This window comes from Rhodnius prolixus, unplaced genomic scaffold (assembly GCF_049639745.1).
Source record: "Rhodnius prolixus isolate KJV_2025 unplaced genomic scaffold, Rpr scaffold_1, whole genome shotgun sequence".
Taxonomy (NCBI): Eukaryota; Metazoa; Arthropoda; class Insecta; order Hemiptera; family Reduviidae; genus Rhodnius; species Rhodnius prolixus.
Window position 1 is genome coordinate 28498821 of NW_027411581.1, and position 20520 is coordinate 28519340.

Consider the following 20520-nt stretch of genomic DNA (forward strand, 5'->3'; position numbering starts at 1 on the left):
TTTTTTTTTGTAAGACTGAACCTAGAAGCATTTTTTGAAAATTTGTTTTAGTGGGCATAGAGAATTTGATAATTGGGTGCTGGATTTACCTGCATAAAGTTAATAGAAGGTACTCAGGAAAACTAGTTTGAGTACGCCTGCGGATGAAAGAAATTTCGTAGAGTTGACAATGACCAGGGATTTATAGAAAAAAATTCAGAAAGTAAAAGTGCCTGCAACTTCACCAAAGTCCCAGACTATCATAAAGGAAATAACGCTACAGTTTAAAGGAAAAGGGATTCAAAATGAAAATTCTATATTTAATTAATTTATTATTATTATTAAAGATTCTTGTTTGAATTTATACATTCATTAATTTTATTTTGATTTACCTAATTTAAAAACAAAAATATCAGTCGGTTGGAAAGAAAATGAATTTTTTTATTTAAAAAAAAAAAGTATATAATGTACCTTAATTTAGTTCTGCATTGAAGGTGCATTGCCATTAAATTTGAACTCGTTTTAATTGTGACTGTGATAATAAACATATTGCATTCACACACTTCATGAAATGGAGGAGTTATTAACAATTTATGTTATGAACCGACTATTTTTAGGAGAAATAAAGCTATACTACAGGTGCTTCACAGTCAATACTGCATGTTATTACATGCACATACATTTTTTACTAAGATTTGTGCATACATCCTTAAAAAAGTTTTAAGAATAAACAGGCTGTAGTCTAAATTTCCGCCCCGTGATCCTATCCATTACTATTCCTGTTTCTACATTGAACACTAGATTTTTACCAATATCTTCGTTCATCTTCAGCTCATCATCAACTCTTTCTACGTCTTCATTTACCTCTGTATTCTGAAAAAACAATATTGGAATCTGATTAGACTCTAGTTTCAAGGGTGAATTTTTGCCTTTTTTTTTTTTTTTCAACACTATCACTTTGTAGGGTAAAACTGAATAGAATATGGTAGAATGTAACCCAGTTGAAAGTCTGCTCAATCATTACTTTGTAAAACAGTAAGCATTCTCTAAATAAGCTAAAGCTTAAGATGATTATTTTCAAAGAGTAATTTAGTTGAAAGTTTCAAAAACGCCCGAAACTGTTTTTCTTTCGTCAGGAAATAATTGCACCCAGAGTCTTCTCAATGCATTTAACCTTTAAAAAGAGCTTTAACCTTGAGCTTTGAGTGAGGACAGTTATCACATGACAATTATGTGTAAAAGAAACAAGTGCAATATGTACAGATGGTGGTTAAGTTGACAAGTTTCTGGCCAAGAGTTTGAGTTATGAAAGGGTGGACATTCTTGGAGGCAGAGATAGTTCCCTAACTTCTCCCTTCCTTGACGGTAGTCAGTCCAACCGAACTCGTCAAAATTAGTTATTCAGGATTAATGCTTCCAGTGAAAGTAATTTGCAATTAGGTGTGTAAAACGGAGACGTAGTTGTTTTCAAATAGCCATGTAGAAATAGACATGCCGAAGTATGTTGCATTATTTCTAGATCATGATAATTCCAACATACGCCTGCTACCTAAATTTGGGCTATTGTTACTCCCGCGGTTACTGGGATCCCAAACAGGGTAATTCCACTCAAGAAGATCTGGCGAAGAGGTAGTTTCTTAGGACCAGTATATATTGCGAAGAGTTAGTAATATTATTCAGTGTAAACGTATCTTTGAAAGATTTTCTTACTTAACCAAACTATCGAACGTTGTTACGCTGGAAAAGAAGTTTTGAAAAGTGGCTTCGGTCTGAAATTTAATCTTTGAAAGATAAAAACAATAACAAAAATTTAACTACATGCTCCAGCGCCTGCAACATTTTTTTGCAGCTATTTAAATAAGTTTAGATTGTATGTCTGGCATGAATTATTTGAAAGAGATAAAAAATAAACTGATATTCTTATGTAACTAATTGTAAATTTTGTAATAAATCAATATTGTAATTTTATTTCATCAACAAATTGGTAGTATCAATTTGTAAGCAGGTAATGTAGTAGAAAATGTATGAGATAAAACTATTTTAAAAGATTAGTTTACGTTGAAGGTAAGTAGGTTATTCTTGGTAGTATAAAGTATCTAACGCAATTATGTAATAAGTAAATAAACGAGATAACATTTCTAAAGATCGCTGATGTTTCAACTTTACATCAATCGCCTTGTCTAGGATATTTTGTTCAGTAAATGCTTTCATTCGTAGATCTCATAATAACAATTGAATAAATTAACAAAAGCTTTATATTGCGGAGAAATTATTATTTTTTAAACTAATCAATTACTAGCTTAGCTAGAGAAGTGATTTTTTTTAGATTTAAAAGAGATTTCTAAAGGATAAACTCTTTGAGGCAGCAATTATCCTGAGGTGAATATTTATTTAGTTCGGAAAATAAAATTAAAAGGTTGGTGGTTCAGATAATCAATCATTTCCCACCTTTTTAAACAAAAACCAAATTTTTGAAAAATTTTCTTGTTTTTATAAATTTATACTTACATCTCCTACATCGTCCCTTCCTTCCTAGAACAATTAAAATTTCAGATTACTAAACCAGAAAATTTAAAATAAAATAATATACTTTCATACAAAATGCGAATTACAAAATTCAATGTGAAAAGCAACTATTTTAAGTAAAAGTTATTAAGAAAGGTAAGAAGACTTCAAGCAGAAAAAATTAAAATATTCAGTAAACTAATTTGTAAATCGCCATTCTTGTGGTTAAGAGATTTATGAATTTATCAGCTCTCTTAAGTTCTCTTAAACTTTCTTTTAGTTCTTCTGGGATTGCTCAATGAAGGTTCTGAGGGGAGCTGTAGAGAGAACATGGTCATAGAAATTACTCGTGAACTCCCATCCAATACTGTAAAAGTGTTGCAAATAAAGTATTAGGGCTTTGTGTAAGCAGTATTCTCTGGTTGAAGAAATCGCAAACAAATTTCGTGAAAATTGCAACATTCACTTTCTCCACCTCTCCATCAATATTCAATAGTTGTCTAGGTTATTTAAAAACATAGTATTTGGCCTACCAACAGGTAAACTAAATTAATTTAGATTTAGGAACTATTTTGCAGTACCTAACATTAACACCTTCCTTAGAATTTCTGTATTTTTTTTTTTGACGTTTGCTTATTTTGTATCACCGTGAGATCACTTGTTTTTTTTTTGACATGTAACTTCTATAATCAGTGGCAGATGCCTTCTCAGAGATGTTTCGACGTTTAGCATGAACGGTTATAGAAGAATAAAAGTATAGCGATGTAAGTTTTTTTTTTTTTTAATGATTTAAGGCGTGTCAACATCTAAGGTTATTGGCGCCCGGAGCTTTTTTCAGTGCACTGCCGGCCTCCGGACAGTGTTCTCTCGTTACAGACAACACTGTCCATCACAGGACAGTGAGCTGTAAGAAGCTCCTAGGAAGAGAAAATCTAAGGGTCAGCAGCTGGATTCGAACCCGGGACCTCCGCGTGGGAGTCCAGTATGCTAACCTCATAGCTAATCCCTTCCCCTTGAAGATTGTTTATATTAATTACCTTCTCAATTATTAAATTCTATAAACACCTTTCTTTATAATTATTAAAAATTCCCAAACTGATTGTTGAATATGCCTCTGTGAAAAATACAATAATTTATTTGGAACTTTTGACTAAAACTTCCAATAATATCTTTAGAGTCAATATCTATTCACTAATTCAAATGTTTTTAGTATCTAGTTTAAAATCTTTTGTAAAAACTAAATTTGAGTTATTTTTAACTTTCCTTTCATTTCGATTAATAACCAGTTTCGTTTCACTTGCACATGTCTCAAGACTAATCTGGAAAGACAACTATTTTTATTATTTTTTTTTTGTTTGATAAAACTGTAAGTACTGAAACTTACATGAAATATTTTGTAAAACATTTAACCATTTGTGAGCTCAAAATATGTTTGTTAAATAAGAAATCTGTGCTAATATTTTTTAAGAAAATTGTTTGAAACATCAGTTTTTATTTGAGGAGTTTTCTGTATTGAGGATGGCCAAATGTATTGAAATTGCATGTCAGCAAGTTCTTGCAAGTAGATAAAGAGGAACTAAGAAATACTATTGTCCAGAGTTGGTGATCCATTTCATTCACTATAAAGGTAAACGCCTAAAAAAGGGTGGACAATTGACTATTTATTTAAATAAATTCAAAAATATAACTTCTCTTTGTAATAAAAATCTTTAAGCTTCTCGTGCAAATGTCAAGATTGAAATTTGCCACATTAGGTGGTGCAATTGTTTCTGGTATGCTTCCCCAAGTCCTTTTAGTTCCTTAATATTTTAACAGCCTTATGATTTATTAAATTCCACATTTATATTACATACTTCTATGTAAAATATTTCTTAAGGAAAGCTATAAAAGAGATGATTAATTACCTCGTCATTGCCATGATGATGTCCGTGGTGATTGTAGTCCCAGTAGTGCTCTCCATGGCCCCCATGTTTATCTCCCCACTTTACCTAGTTCAACATAAAAGCAATATCATAGCTTAATATTTAGAGCGATTATTAACGCATATTGTTAACTTTATTCTATTTCATATTATATTAGTTTACATTCCTAATAACCATCGCAAATTAGCTCCCCATGCAATGTTAACAACTATCTGAATTACATGGTCAAAAAAAGCAGGAATGTGTAGAACATTACGACTGCAACAAGAAACTAATTCCGTTAGGTTAGTGTCTATTAAGATCCATAGGATTATTAGTCATAGGATGGGGTTAAACTGTCCATTAGTTCTTTTAGGGGTGCTTTTTTACTTTTTTTTTCAAAGGATAACTTTTTAAGTAATAAGATACATTAAAATATATGATGTTCCTGTTGTCGTTTATGAGACTACAGTCCCATTAGTTTAATAAAAGGATGGGAAGAAATAACATCCGAGAAATTGTGATTACCCTTATTAAGAATGTTTGTTGACATAACGGCCTGAATATTAATTTTATCAATGATATTGGAGATTGCAAATGAATTTTTTCAAGCATTCTTTCCGCATTCCATTCTTTCGTCAGGATAGTATTGAGCTTACATTATGACTTAAGCTATAAGAAAGTTACTCTGAGGTTCCAGAAGAAAAAAAATTAGGGCTTAAAGGCGGTTTACATTTGCATATAATAGTTATAGCGTTTCTTTAAGTTAAACAGAATTTTTAAAAATGCGATGAGGAGCAAGTTTTTAAAAAGCTAATCTAACGACTTATTTAGCAATGAAGTTTTGGTACCTTAGTATGAAATTGACCGTGATGGGGATGTGCCTTTTCATGCCGTTCTTGGTAGTGATGATCATTACCACGTTTATAGCCAAAGTCATAATGATCCTTCTTAGGAACGTGTTGGTACCTGAAGCAAGCAAGCGGATTAAACAAGTGAAAAACATTAAAAGTGCAAGTGAGAGGTTAAGTAGAGCTTGTGAAAGTTAACTTGTTTAATAAATAATAACGTTTTAACTTTCTTTTACTGTTGGTTGGAAAGACGAAGTACTTTTTTCTAATTTCAGGTACATCTATTTGTTTTCTGAAGTGCCCTTTGAAAAATAATAATGCCCACCATCGGTCAGAGAGCCCTAAAGACTCTTAGAAAGGGGAAATCCAAAGGCAACATTGTTCTTTGCGGTCGAGTTCAGCGCGCTGGCACCGAGCTTACCAATGGGATGAATTGCGATATTATTAAATTTTAGAAAACTTTTATGCAAGAAACCCTACTGAGTTCCTCTCAGAAAAAGATTAAATTATATTTTTTTAAATAATGTTTACAAGCGTAATAAGTTATTTTGAGATTATTTCGGAAAACCTTAAGAGTTTGCAAGCGATATATACAAAACCGTAACTTTTATTTGAAACATTTCTCTAGAGAAAACTTTTTTGCTTTTGAATAAGCGGTAAGGGTTTTGTGGTACATTCTCATACCACCATTAAATATTAAAATCTCTTAAAAATGAGCACACATAATCCGAAGTTAGAAATTAGTCGACTAAATTAAGACTGTGCAATACTTGGATGTCCGTTTTTTACTATTTCCTAAAAAAAACACTATTTTTAGATCAAATTGTTAACTTTTTAAGAATCATATGCTGAGAACTATCAGTACCCCTAAAACTGTTCTATTCAAGTTAAGGTAGTAAACTCGAGAGAAATCACCCATAGAATGTAACTGCAGCATTAAAAGGAACTAATGACGCTATACAAGGCTGGACTTAGGTACAACTTCATTGTCTAACTTTTAAATAACGTCAGAATTACAATGAATTGATTAATTATACGAAACGCTTTATAAAAAGTGATAAAATTTAATTTAAGGAATAAAAAATGACACTCCAATTAATTACAAAAGCACACCTTATTTTGTCAATAATGCTTGCAAATCTAGTAAAGTAAGTACTGTGTCAGTAGTGTTACTGCCATTCCAAGGATGCGGAACACAACTTCAAACTGACCTGCCCCTGATGTCTTCCAGCCTTGTAATCCTTCTTTTCGTACCTTTGTTCCCATTCCTTTGGATCCTCACAGACATGTCCAAATTCTACCAAATGTGGCTTTTCTTGTAAATAATATTGATCCCTATTTGAAATTCATTGTTGTAAACAATTTTATTTATTTAATGTAAGGCAAGTCATCGTCAGGTTTGTTTAGCGATTAAATTGTTAATATTTAATCGATTTTACTATTACCGTTGTAAGATCAGGAGGATGTACAGTACAAACTACTGCATAAATTATATTCGAAATATTTATAAGTTTAATAACATCACAAAAAACTAACCTTCCCACTGATGAATTGAGTTGCTTTTTTCTTATTTAAAAAAAAAAAAAAAAAAATGAATAACATGGTTTTATTTTTTACTGCATTCTGAAACTAACAATTTGAACAGTATTTTGCTTTCTCTCAACACCTTAAGAGCGCCAAATTGAAGCAAAATTGAGCATGCAAATTTGTTGTAATAAATATGTTACCGGTATATAATATTTTAAATTTTTGCCCTATGATTGAGACGAAAAAGTTTTTTAGAAATGTAGGTGTGAGTATGTTGGTAAATTTGAAGGAAATATTTCAAGGGAACTTAAGAGAAATGAAATGCGGATTTCAAATAATAGTAATAAGAGAATGTATTGCGAGGGTATCAAAATTTTGAGTATTTCTTCGAATGAGTAAAAAATTAAAAAAAGTGTTTCTTAAAACTTTGTATGTGAGTAAAAAACAAAATTAAATTTAAAAAAAAATTGACAAATTTTCTAAAATAGACAAATTTTAAAATAATCTCAATCACCTTTTGGGCATAAGAATAGTATTAGACGGAGAAATTCGTTATCTAAAAGGGGGCTCTAATTACGCGAATCTCTTGCCTTTAATTCTATTGTCTAGAAGGTACTTAAGAAATCATTGTGACCCTGGCATTTTTCAGCTTCATGCCGACCACGATGAACTGATCTCTAGGATAGTATCACGGATTCTGGTCGGAAACTCCGTCAGTTTTGTGTTAGAGAAGATTTGATACCCTCTTATTTAATTATTATCATGGCTTTCACCGATAAAATAAATGCAAAGATTTTGTGAGATAAGTCTTATGAAGTCAAAAACCGTTGCTGCAAAATCTCTTTTTCATCCTCTGTCTTCAAGCAGTAGAAGAAAGGAGGTGACAAATTTTAGGTAAGTGAACAACAAACTCTTTGATAGACGGTACTTACATGAAATAGTGGTGGTCGGCACTGCCTCCATTATCTTCTTCTCCAAATCCACCAAAACTTTGTATCTCATCAAATACAGTCGCTTCCGCTTTATTATTTTCTTCTTCACTTTTCAGTGCTTCTACAAACAATAGTGAGAAAAAAGAGCAGAGTGATTATTGAAAGAAGTGTCATGATCTCCAAGATTCACTCTGGTGTGGTTTTGGGAAGGGTACGCTATGACATTACAGTTAATATACTTCTCATCGTTTCAATTATCATTACCTACGCGCGGCGATTGAATGTGCTGCTTAAATTCTAAATTTCAAGGAAGTTTTATCGAAAATTTGTCAGCATTACTTTAGTCATATTTAAGAGCAAATGGAGCGAGAGAACTTCGAACCCTTCCGTCTTTATCCTGTCAAATTTCATATAAATTTGATTAATATTTGAAGGAGTTATTGTTACCAATTTTAGAGATGCTAATTTCAACAGGTATTATAGTTACAGAAACTGTTCTAAGTTCACTCGAAACTGGCGCATTCTGTGACAGTCTCCCTTGCTTTTATAGGATGTGAATTATTTAAAAATGCAGGAGGTGGGTCTGGTAAGGGTAGTGTGTGTTAAAGCTTTGACAGTGGAAGTCAAACTCTTCGACTAAATATAAATCAACCTCTGATGATGGCTGCAAGTTTGAGCTCGGTCAGGAAGAGGAGAGAAAAAAACGGAGCTAGACGGATAAAAACAACAATATAATCCAACATTGCTGACCCAATTTTTGTTAACAAAATAATTTAAGTGCAATAAAATGAAATATAGATTACAAATCACATTTTCACTAACCTGCATTATGCTGCGTTGGTAATCTTGCGAGAGATATGGAATTCTGCCTTTGAATTTGATACTGAGATGATGATACAAAGGCGAAATCAGTTAGAAAAGTTAATAGCAAAACCTACAAAATTAAAATAATTTAAGTATATATTTCCACACCTTCCTTGTTAAACAATAATAACCTAGAGATACGAAATTAATGGGTACTATGGTATAGGTCGAATGTTTAGAACTTTTATCTAGAGCTGGAAAAATTAAATGAGTGGCGTACAAAAAATAAATAAATAATAATAAACACAGAAATCTTTACTGATTTTAATATTAAACCAGAATGGGAGCATATCTAGGACTTGATGCATTCTTCTGCTTTTTACAAATTTTAAACCCGTTAACATTAAATTAAATCAAAACGAGAGGAAGCCGGTCGTTTGGAAAAAAAGTAATTCTTTTAATTGAACTCCAAATATTGAGCGAACCACGCGGTGTACGGTTCGTATCTACACAGGATCAACAAAAGGTCCTCTCCTCTTTGCGTAGATTGCAATGAGGAGGAGGATTCCAAACATATAATATAATAATGATATGTCCACGTTATGTGGTAGAAACGAATGTTTGACGACATATACAGGTATTTAGATGCACCATTTCGCTACGAAGACATAATATTCTCCACCAACATATGTACATGTGCTTAAGTCTACAGCAGAACTAGCAGTGAAATATGAATGTATTTAAAAGTTATAGAATGAATGCAAGAAAATGATTACAGAAGAATACGTGATTTTAATTTCGGTTAAGCTATAACGATGGCTGGAATATAGAGTACGGATCCAACCATTAGTTGTAGTATATGTAAATAGTTGTATATAGCAGAGGGATGACTGTGTGAAGCGAATGTAATTATAAGTAAGAATGGAGAGTGAGTGATATTCTAGTGATAAGCACCTAGACGATGCTGGCAAAACAAAAACAAAACTCCAAATATTTCAGCGGTACAAATGTAAATTTCTATTGATAATTACGGATTTTTGATCACTCATTGTTATTTTCTAGTTGAGGGTCCTCAGCTGAAAGACAACAGAAACAGTCCCTTAAAATCATAAGGGAGGAAAAGAGGACATATTATTGGCAGAATCAATTACTATAGGCTAGAGAAATCGCAAGAAATCATCTATAACGCAATAATAATTAATAATATTAATTAATAAATGCCTGATAAAATAATAATAATTTTGCTTATTTATTAAAGTTAGTAAAAAATGTGTATTACTAAGCATTTTTATCAGCGTTTTAATGCTTTGATGGGCAGCAAATGAAGCGGTAACTAGGTATGTTGCATAAAAGATTTCTCTGACAAAAGTTATTGCATTTAATTTGATCATTGTTTCTGTTTATTATTATGACACTTTAGATATCCATTTCAGACTTTTTAGTTGAACTTAAGGGATCTCTGAAGAATTGGAAGCTTGCCTCTGAAGTGCTTCAAACACATTCAAATTTCATGGTAAAAAAATAAAATGCCACGAAGATTTGTGTTTTATATACAGAAAAGATAAGATAATCTGGCTCAAGTTTTTTTTTTTTTGCACATAATAACTGTACTATACCCAAGCTTCTAGCCCAAGCCTCATGTCGTGGCATTATGTATAAACCACTGCTACAAAGATTTAGTAAATTTCTAGTTCCCAAAATCTCATTGTGACAAATTTTACGGCGATAAGATAATGCTCGGATATTCTGCGACTTGTTTAGGTTTTTGAGCTTCATAGTTTTAAAGGCATACTGGAAATAAGCGAATATCCAGATCCTCTTCATTTTAGAAGTATACTTTTAAAATTTTAGGCCAGATAATGGACCTGTAATTGAACCCAGGAACGCTTCACACCTTATATTAACCACGCCTAATTACATCTTTTTTTTAATGACTATATTAAATTCTATGAAGTGTTTAACCGGTAGCGAACTACTTGTTTAATGTTGTTTGTAATACTAATTGTTTGTAATTATATCTTTAATTAATGAATATACTTTAATTATCATACCTGAATACATTGCATGATCATATCCAAGTAGTTGATGGAGATTTTCTGCCACTGCACCATATATCTGGCTTAGTTTTATATACGGAGAGTAGAGAGTTAGAAACGTCGGGGATGTTCCGGTTCATCGACTTGTCACCACAAAATCATTTCTTCAGCGATTGGAGGGAAGGAACAAATGACTGCGGCTTTAATCAATTTACTAAGCAATATTTACAAATAAAATCATTTACAAGTTCTTTTTTTTTTTTATTTCGTTTATTACAGAAATAAAGAGTCGGTATACAGTATTTCCTTTTATTCATCTAAAGTGAGAGTTTAGGGACATCGCTGACAATACGCACTTCCGTGGCACTTTACTTTTATTTTCATCGATATTAAGTTCAATAGGCTATGATTATTTATTCATTTATTTTTAAACGAAAATTACAAAAAACTCATTATGTCGGTATTATCTTCTACTTCTTTCAGCTTTATTAATACTAAATTTCAATTATTTACTTTGTTTCACTATATTTTACTAAGTTTTAATAGAAACAGAAAAAACTGTGACTTTTTAAGAAAATTTATAAAGAAGAAAACATCAAAACCCTGTATTCTTAACTTCAGGAATTACTTGATGTTTCCATTTCATTCTTTTCTAATTCCGTAGCTAAACTGTGGCTGGAGACCGGCTGTTCACTGAGCTGATCAGTGTAGCGAAGTCCTAAGTTGTTGACGTTCCTTTCAATAAAATATTGAAAGTCTGTGCAATAAAATAAAATCAATAAAAAATAATTATAAACCTAATAATGTAATATGTTAGGTACCAACCTATTCATGGGTGTCAACAGTTCAATTATTCTGTTGTACTTATAATTACTATTATTGCATCTTTTATAATAGTTTATAGTTGTGTAATAATTTTGTAAAAGGAATAATTTATTTTTCACAATAGTTATTACTTTTTACAAAAATTTTATTATTTTGAACTTTTCACCATTAAACAAATGATTTGAGGAGAAGTCTGATGTAATCAAGACTTTTTATTCAATTCAAATGAATTATAAAAAATTAATAAAGCGAAATAAATACGTAAATGAACACAGATAATGGTGCTTATTTTTATTAAAATATTGAATGGTTTGACATTTTTGTTGGGGCTAGGCCAGGAGTCGGCAACCTATTTTAAGTAGAGAGCCATTTTTCCTTAAATAATCTTAATAAATTTTACCAAGAGCCGCAAGGATGATAGTGTGAACAACTCTGAAGATCGTATGTATTCACAAATTATTATTTTATGATATTCAATAACATTTAAATGTTTTATATATTTATTTTCACATATTGCAAAGTAAATAAACAAATAAATAATAACGAATGAAAAGACGGCAGTCTTACAATATAAATCAAGTACTTTATTTTGATATTGTATAATTCTATTCAATTTCGAACCTATCACATTTAAAATTATTTTTGAAAAAATACCTTTAATAAATGGAATTTCCATTCGTTTCAATATAATTAAAATATATAATATATTTTGGGCACGCTGAAGAGCCACACAATTGGGATAAAAGAGCCGCATGCGGCTCGCGAGCCGCGGGTTGCCGACCCCTGGGCTAGGCAATGAATAATATTGAATTAAAAATATATATGTATATTTATATATCATGAATTACTCATACAATCACTTTAAGCAATATTCCAAAAAGTTTACAGAATTAGAAAAAAAATAAAATATATCCAGTTTTATAGTTCGAGTCAAAAATATTGTGGATAATTTAGAAAGTACATGGACATCATACCTGCAAAAACTTGTCCTAAAATAAAAGGCGACATTGTGAGGTAGAAATCTTGTATGAAGGGTTTAAAGTTCCAAGTTAGGATTATCATTCGTTTGGGAAGGGTGCCGGTTTACATCCACACTAAAGGAAGAACCGCTGAGGTTGTTGTACAGGGCTACTTCTCCCTATTTATCATTGTCCTAGTCCGCAGCTCTCACACCCCTAATTATATGTAAGGTCAGATTGCCCTAGCCTTCTTCTTCACTGTCTATACGCAATTACCTTAACGTACATTTCCTGAAAGGGCTTCTTTTTTAAAGTACCAACGGTTTGTCCATTACCAGCAACTCTTCTCAATAAGGAATACTCATTCATTACATTTTTTTCCCCCCTTCTACCTCAATTGGTCCTTTAATTACAGTGAAGTGAAAAACAGGTGTACTACAGCGTCACTAAAAGTATGCTAATGTCCTGGCCAGAGTGCATTCATTAGTTCCAAAAAAATCTAATGAGAACACTCTCACGACATTCCCTAAGACAAGGCCATCCTGGTTCTAAGTTATCCATTACTTCAAACTCCCTATTTACTTAGTTGATTATTAAAAACGTTTTCTAAATTAAAAAAAACTCCACATCACACTGGAATCACAATTTAGGGAAGGAAATCTCAGAAAAGTAAAAAGAAATATTCATTAATACACTTCTGGTTGTGGAAGTTTAGCAACAAATTTAACATTCTTTTTGTGATACAAGACACTGAGAATCCTTGCGCTAAAATGGTACTTTAAAGGGAGCCTTCCTGCCCCTTTTTCACTTAATAAATTGTCCTTAATCTAAATTTTTAAAATAAACTTATTGATCAAAATCGTCGGAGTCATTTTTTAGAAAATCTCAAAAAATGAAAAAATATCCATGGAATTTCCTTCAAAATACAAATATTCAGCTACCCATTTAACCTTCCTTCACAATAAATAAAGACGCAGGAGGATATATTATACTGAATAACCACCTAAGCGGCCCTCAAAGTTAAATGGTTGGTGGCAATGGGTTCGACTCCTATTCAAAGTCATGATCTTCATTTAATGTGATAAATGAAAAAAATTAAGTAAAGTATGTTCGCAATCCGCTCCGCTTATGACACGTTATCGGGAGTTAGTCGTAAAGCCCGTCTTTAAGCATGACTTTACTTCCTTTAAATAAAAGCTGCTATCCCCAGCTCAATGTTCAGAAAGGTGGTCACTTCTATGAGATCAACTGGTTTAAAACAAAACAAAAACAAATAATGGGGAGTTTACGTCAAATGTTCTATGATCCGGTTCGAGGTGTACACTATCGATTATATAATTACAATGTAAAAGTTAATGACTTGGTTTGTATGTGTACTGTGTGCTTTGTCGCTGGCAAATACGAGGGTCGTTTGAAAAGTCCGTGCAAAAATAAAAACTACTTAATTTTTTGGGGTAAACCTTTTTTATTTTTCAACATAGTCTCCTTTTAGGCTTATACACTTCGTCCAACGCTGCTCTAGTTTGTTGATCCCTTCCGAATAATAGGATTTGTCCAAGTCTGAAAAATAGCCATTCGTTTCTGCAATCACCTCCTCGTTTGAATAAAATCTTTTTCCCGCCAGCCATTTCTTCATATTGGGGAACAAATAGTAGTCCGAGGGAGCCAAGTCTGGAGAATAGGGGGGATGTGAAACGAGTTGGAACCCTATTTCCATTAATTTTGCGACCACAACTGCTGAGGTGTGAGCTGGTGCGTTGTCGTGATGGAAAAGGACTTTTTTGTGGGCCAATCGTGGGCGTTTTTCTTGCAGCTCGGTTTTCAAACGGTCCAAAAACGCTGAATAATATGCACCTGTAATAGTTTTACCCTTTTCCAGATAGTCGATGAGGATTATTCCTTGCGAATCCCAAAAGACAGTCGCCATAATCTTTCCGGCCGAAGGAACGGTCTTCGCCTTTTTTGGCGCAGATTCCCCCTTGGTAACCCATTGTTTAGATTGTTCTTTGGTCTCAGGAGTGTAGTGATGTATCCATGTTTCATGCACAGTGACGAAACGACGCTTAAAGTCCTGCAGATTCTTCTGGAACAGCTGCAAACCGTCCTTGCAACACTTCACACGATTTCGTTTTTGGTCAAGCGTGAGCAATCGCGGCACCCATCTTGCGGATAGCTTTGTCATGTCCAAATGTTGATGCAAAATATTATGTACCCGTTCATTCGAGATGCCCACAGCACTAGCAATCTCACGCACCTTCACTCTTCTGTCATCCATCACCATATCATGGATTTTATCAATGATTTCTGGAGTAGTAACCTCAACAGGGCGTCCAGAACGTTCAGCGTCACTTGTGCCCATATGGCCACTCCGAAAATTTTGAAACCACTTATAAACTGTTCTAATCGAAGGTGCAGAGTCACCATAATGTTTATCAAGCTTCTCTTTAGTCTCCTGAGGCGTTTTGCCTTTCATAAAGTAGTGTTTAATCAACACACGAAATTCTTTTTCGTCCATTTTTTGAAAATCACTCGACTTCCTCGATTCAAACGAATGCCAAACACAAAGAAATAGACCGATCTGGCTGAAACTTGGCGTGTGTTCTTCCAAGAGATGCTACTAACTAAACATAACTTCAATACGCGCCAGTAGTGCTATCTCTCTGACTTTGCACGGACTTTTCAAACGACCCTCGTAAGTTAGTCACCGCAAGCCGGCTAGAAACGAGGCAACTTAGACTCCTATTCAATGAGGATAATCTTCTTCGCCATGAAGATGTCAGAATGTCGGGTACTTAACCCCAAATTGATTGACCAGATGAAGACCAGTTTCCAGGATATTCTGCCCATTTTTTGAGCGTCTGGGGGTGTAGTTGATGGCAAGGTGTTATTAGACTGGGAACAGACTAAACACTAAGAATCCTAATGAAGACTCAACAAGCTAAATTAAGTGAGGAAAATTGTTGAAGTATTTTGAGAAAAGCAAAATTAAAAATTACATATTTTTCTTCTAGGTGACTGTTTTACATGAAACTAGTAGTTATTTTGAAATTGTTTAAGTTGAATTTTTCAACTGAACTGTTTATCTAATTACACTAATTTATTTTTGTAAATATCATTTTCTTATTCTAATGTAGCAAAATTTATATTTCCCAAAAATTCTTATTCATATATACAAAATATTAGAAAAAAAACTAGCATTGTAGAAGGTAATATTTAAAAGAAAGTAACCGAGTGGACAAGAAGAGAATGAAAAGGTCTTTGTGTATCTAACCCTTTCAGAAAACACAAGACAATGACAGCATCTAGTAAAAGGAAGCAGGGGTTGTAGCCAGTATTGTCTGCAATAGCTGACCCTATACTCGTCTCTGTTTGTGATTTATCGTAAACTCCTTGCACTGTATAACATTAGGGCTGCGCTTATTATTCAGAACCCTTCCTGTAACTATCAGAACAGGTTTGTCCTACTGACCACGACCATCAGTACCGGTGGTGTCCTTCTGCAGCCAGAGAATGGTGTAGCCAAAGAAAGAAAAAAAAAAATCTTAAATTATATACCAACATAAACATTAAGCACGGTCGACAAAACGTCTTACCCCTAAATCTTTCATTGTAGTAGACCGTTCCCTTATCGTACAATGAGAGTGAAGGATAAAAGTGATGAAAAGGGTTCCGTGGCAAAGAGGAACTGTTAGGTTCTTTTATTACTCGGGCTCTTATCTGGCCGGATTATCTACCACAACTTCACACCTATCTTCTTTTCTGCTGCTGCAACGAACATCTTCCGCGTTTGTATCTATTATCTTCCGCATTCATTCCCATTTGTAGCTACCACTAAGCGATTTGTATCAGTCTTTACATCCGGTTGACTTTATACAAATATATCGTTGATTCTATCCATCGCAGTTTTCCCCCCAATTTCTTAACGTTTTCGCATTTTCAATGATCATCAAGAGATCTGTTGGTGATTACCCTGACCCTAAATCCAGCCAGATTTTCAATATAATGAACATTTTTTCCTAGACTCTTATAACGTGTATATATGTGTGTGTGTTTGGATGTTTAATTTGCATGTGGGTTTGTACGTAATCAAGATCTTAAAACATATATTTCTCCCCCAAGAGACCACAAAACTCAATTTCAAATGTGTTGTAAGATCACAATACTTGAGAAAGAGAAAGGAAAAAAACTGTCGTCATCTAGGATTGTCTTGAAAAGCAAGGATTTTAGGCATACTGCAAGGAAATGGGCCCAATTTTTCGGTACTAGGTGTACAATTAGAAGAAGTGGATTACACAATCCTCATGAATTCGATCCTCGTCTAAAAATAAAATTGGGACATGTCAATGATGAACCCAATTCATTGCACTGTAAGAAGATTAAAGTAAAAAAAAAAAAAAAAAATTGGCAAGAATTTGACATATTCTGCCACAAGATATGCTGGATTAGTTTTGAAAATTCCGCGAGCAAAACTCAAAAGTTAGACAGCAAGGTACGAGGGTCGTTTGAAAAGTCCGTGCAAAAATAAAAACTACTTAATTTTTTGGGGTAAACCTTTTTTATTTTTCAACATAGTCTCCTTTTAGGCTTATACACTTCGTCAAACGCTGCTCTAGTTTGTTGATCCCTTCCGAATAATAGGATTTGTCCAAGTCTGAAAAATAGCCATTCGTTTCTGCAATCACCTCCTCGTTTGAATAAAATCTTTTTCCCGCCAGCCATTTCTTCATATTGGGGAACAAATAGTGGTCCGAGGGAGCCAAGTCTGGAGAATAGGGGGGACGTGAAACGAGTTGGAACCCTATTTCCATTAATTTTGCGACCACAACTGCTGAGGTGTGAGCTGGTGCGTTGTCGTGATGGAAAAGGACTGTTTTGTGGGCCAATTGTTGGCGTTTTTCTTGCAGCTCGGTTTTCAAACGGTCCAATAACGATGAATAATATGCACCTGTAATAGTTTTACCCTTTTCCAGATAGTCGATGAGGATTATTCCTTGCGAATCCCAAAAGACAGTCGCCATAATCTTTCCGGCCGAAGGAACGGTCTTCGCCTTTTTTGGCGCAGATTCCCCCTTGGTAACCCATTGTTTAGATTGTTCTTTGGTCTCAGGAGTGTAGTGATGTATCCATGTTTCATCCACAGTGACGAAACGACGCTTAAAGTCCTGCAGATTCTTCTGGAATAGCTGCAAACCGTCCTTGCAACACTTCACACGATTTCGTTTTTGGTCAAGCGTGAGCAATCGCGGCACCCATCTTGCGGATAGCTTTGTCATGTCCAAATGTTGATGCAAAATATTATGTACCCGTTCATTCGAGATGCCCACAGCTCTAGCAATCTCACGCACCTTCACTCTTCTGTCATCCATCACCATATCATGGATTTTATCAATGATTTCTGGAGTAGTAACCTCAACAGGGCGTCCAGAACGTTCAGCGTCACTTGTGCCCATATGGCCACGCCGAAAATTTTGAAACCACTTATAAACTGTTCTAATCGAAGGTGCAGAGTCACCATAATGTTTATCAAGCTTCTCTTTAGTCTCCTGAGGCGTTTTGCCTTTCGTAAAGTAGTGTTTAATCAACACACGAAATTCTTTTTCGTCTATTTTTTGAAAATCACTCGACTTCCTCGATTCAAATGAATGCCAAACACAAAGAAATAGACCGATCTGGCTGAAACTTGGTGTGTGTACTTCCAAGAGATGCTACTAACTAAACATAACCTCGATACGCGCCAGTAGTGCTATCTCTCTGACTTTGCACGGACTTTTCAAACGACCCTCGTAGAGTGTGACAGAAATATAAATAGAATTGATTTGTCAGAATTTGAAACCTGAGAATTTGGCATTGTCTATAAAGAACTGATAAATCAATCTCCGATGATGGATTAAAATGCAAAACCGGCTAGAAACATAAAAAAAGTGCAACAACGGATAAAATCAACGATATAATTTACATAGACTCCAATTTATCTTTATCTCAAAAGATAAAAAGTTTCTACTGATTGTTTAAAAGGAAGTAATATTATTTTATGTGATAAACTTGTGTAGATGGTCAGAATTCCTTCAAAACTGTGGTTTGATATTAGAAATTTTTGGAAAGTGCAACCACATTCACATTCACTTCCTTTTTGTTGCGTGTGTATTAGTAGTAATCACAGATATACATAAGAGAACTACTGTTTATCTAAAAACATTTTTCTGGTGTGAAATACATATATCTAAATATTTAGGTATACATTATAAAAATCAAACAAAATTTATAATATAAGTTGTCACCAAATTTCCAAAACTACAAGTTCGACAATCTTTAAGTTTGATGCATCTATTCCAACGACCTTGTTTAGAACGGGGTTTAGTAAATTTTATGAAAACTGCGGCCAATATAAAATGCCACGTTAGGTCACCTTTTTTCAAATTTGAAATTTTATTCTCATATTTCCTTACATCTTACCTTTCGGACCGATTCTTCGCCGTGAGTGTTGGTAACTCCTTAACTTTCTACTATTCTTTAGCAGCTGGCGTCCCGCAAGGAAGTATCATTGGCCCCTTACAATTCATAATCTACACATCCAACATCTCAACCCATCCACACATGTAAATCATCACCTACATCCTCTCATAATGTCCCGAGCTGGTCCTTAGCACAACTAATCTTCAACAACAACTGCGATTCCTCGAGCAGTGGTTTTACAGATAGAGATGTCCACAAAAGCAAGAATATAACCTTCACATTGAGACTGTCCTCAAGTTCTAATGAACCGGAGAACTTAGAACTCTACATTGTCAATTGCTAGACCTGAGACACACATATGAGACCGAAACAAAACAAAACTGAATACGTTACAACCTATTCTAGCGACAAACGCTCGAAGCACACACTAAACATCATAGTTCTGCAATATAATTACTCCTAATCCCAATTTGGATTACACAGACTCGAGGTATGGGGGTTCATCCAAGCGTTCCAACATCCACCTCCTCCAATCTCTTCACTGAAAAGTACTCCGTTGCATAACCGAAGCTTCTTTTTTACGCATCCAAATGACAGTCCATTCCGTATTTCTGATCCCATTCATTAGTAACCTAATGCGAACGCGTTATCACAAATTTCACTTCCTTTTCGTACACCATTACAATCCTTTAACCCACTAACTTTTCTCATTAACCCAGATAATTCTCCTCGACAACTAAGGCAACTGAGGCGACCTCGCGATGTCTACATTAAAATAGTGTAGACTGCTGAGAGTCACCATTGGGTGATTCTCCTTTAATTTTATGTCGGATTATTGGTTGCATAAACAAAAATCACATATTGCCATCTATTAATGTTAAGCAACTGATGACGCCTCCAGATATAACATTAAAATAAGGCTTCAGAGGAAAGCTAATCTCAAAAGTGCCCTGTTATGAATTTTTTTTATCGGAAAATGATTCAAATAAAAGTTACAGACATACTTGGAAGCAAGTAGTTCAACATACCGAATCAAAGTAAAATCAAGGAAGGCGTTTTCGAGTAAAACCCTAAAAATGTCGGTTAAGGCTTAGGGAACGAAACCGTCTTACGTGAACTGAACTTGTGGTGTTTTTCTGTTCAGGTTCATGTTAGTAAGGAAAAAAAATTATTGGCAACTTAACTTTTTAAATGTGCATAGATTTTTATACAATTTGTCTTTATACTGCAGCTGATTAATTTGTAACTATGATGCTTTTAAGAATTAGTGAATTTCACAAAATAGTAGCAATCATGTGCTCTTAATATTTTTCATTTCTCCAGATAATTTGCCGAGAGAACCCATTTAATTCAAGGGATATTAACTCTGCGGTCTTTTTCATTGCACTGCCGGCCTCCGGACGGTGTTTTCTCGTGATAGGAATCACTTCCACCAAACAGTGAGTTGTAAGAAGCCTCTCAGGAAGAAAACTCGTTTATTACTTATTTTTTATGTTTAGTTTATTATCATTTAATTTTAAATTCAATTTGCCTCCAAATCCAATTTTGTTTTACCTAGTGCCAGCGATGTTTGTAGGTTCAAAAGACTGTAAATTTGTTGTTTCTATTTGCATTGTCCAATTTTTACTTCTAGATACGTAATTCAGCGACCATCCTAGCTGAATTGTTTTGATGTGGAATAGAATATTTTATCTCTTATGATTCGAATTACACGCGAAAGACTCTTAATAAATCAATCAGCGAGATGC

At 33.9% G+C, this 20520-nt stretch overlaps 1 protein-coding gene across 1 annotated transcript; it reads right to left on the reverse strand.

Annotated features, from left to right (window-relative positions):
* Nucleotides 1-377: 377 nt before the first annotated feature.
* Nucleotides 378-13774, reverse strand: LOC141458346 (uncharacterized). The gene is made up of 7 exons (XM_074136203.1): nucleotides 10551-13774; nucleotides 8518-8629; nucleotides 7696-7816; nucleotides 5237-5354; nucleotides 4389-4472; nucleotides 2488-2511; nucleotides 378-852 (listed from the first exon to the last, which is right to left on the reverse strand). The coding sequence occupies exons 1-7, from the start codon at nucleotides 10608-10610 to the stop codon at nucleotides 700-702; spliced, it is 672 nt and encodes a 223-aa protein (XP_073992304.1). The 5' UTR covers nucleotides 10611-13774; the 3' UTR covers nucleotides 378-699.
* Nucleotides 13775-20520: the final 6746 nt, after the last annotated feature.

What these genes read in the sequence shown, in the direction of transcription:
- LOC141458346 (XM_074136203.1), bottom strand. Translation starts at nt 10,610, where the DNA reads ATGGTGCAGTGGCAGAAAATCTCCATCAACTACTTGGATATGATCATG. An exon ending in ACCAACGCAGCATAATGCAG is followed by an intron (nt 7,817 to 8,517) that starts GTTAGTGAAAAT and finishes TATTGTTTGTAG; the next exon opens with AAGCACTGAAAAGTGAAGAA. An exon ending in ATCATCATGGCAATGACGAG is followed by an intron (nt 2,512 to 4,388) that starts GTAATTAATCAT and finishes TAATTGTTCTAG; the next exon opens with GAAGGAAGGGACGATGTAGG.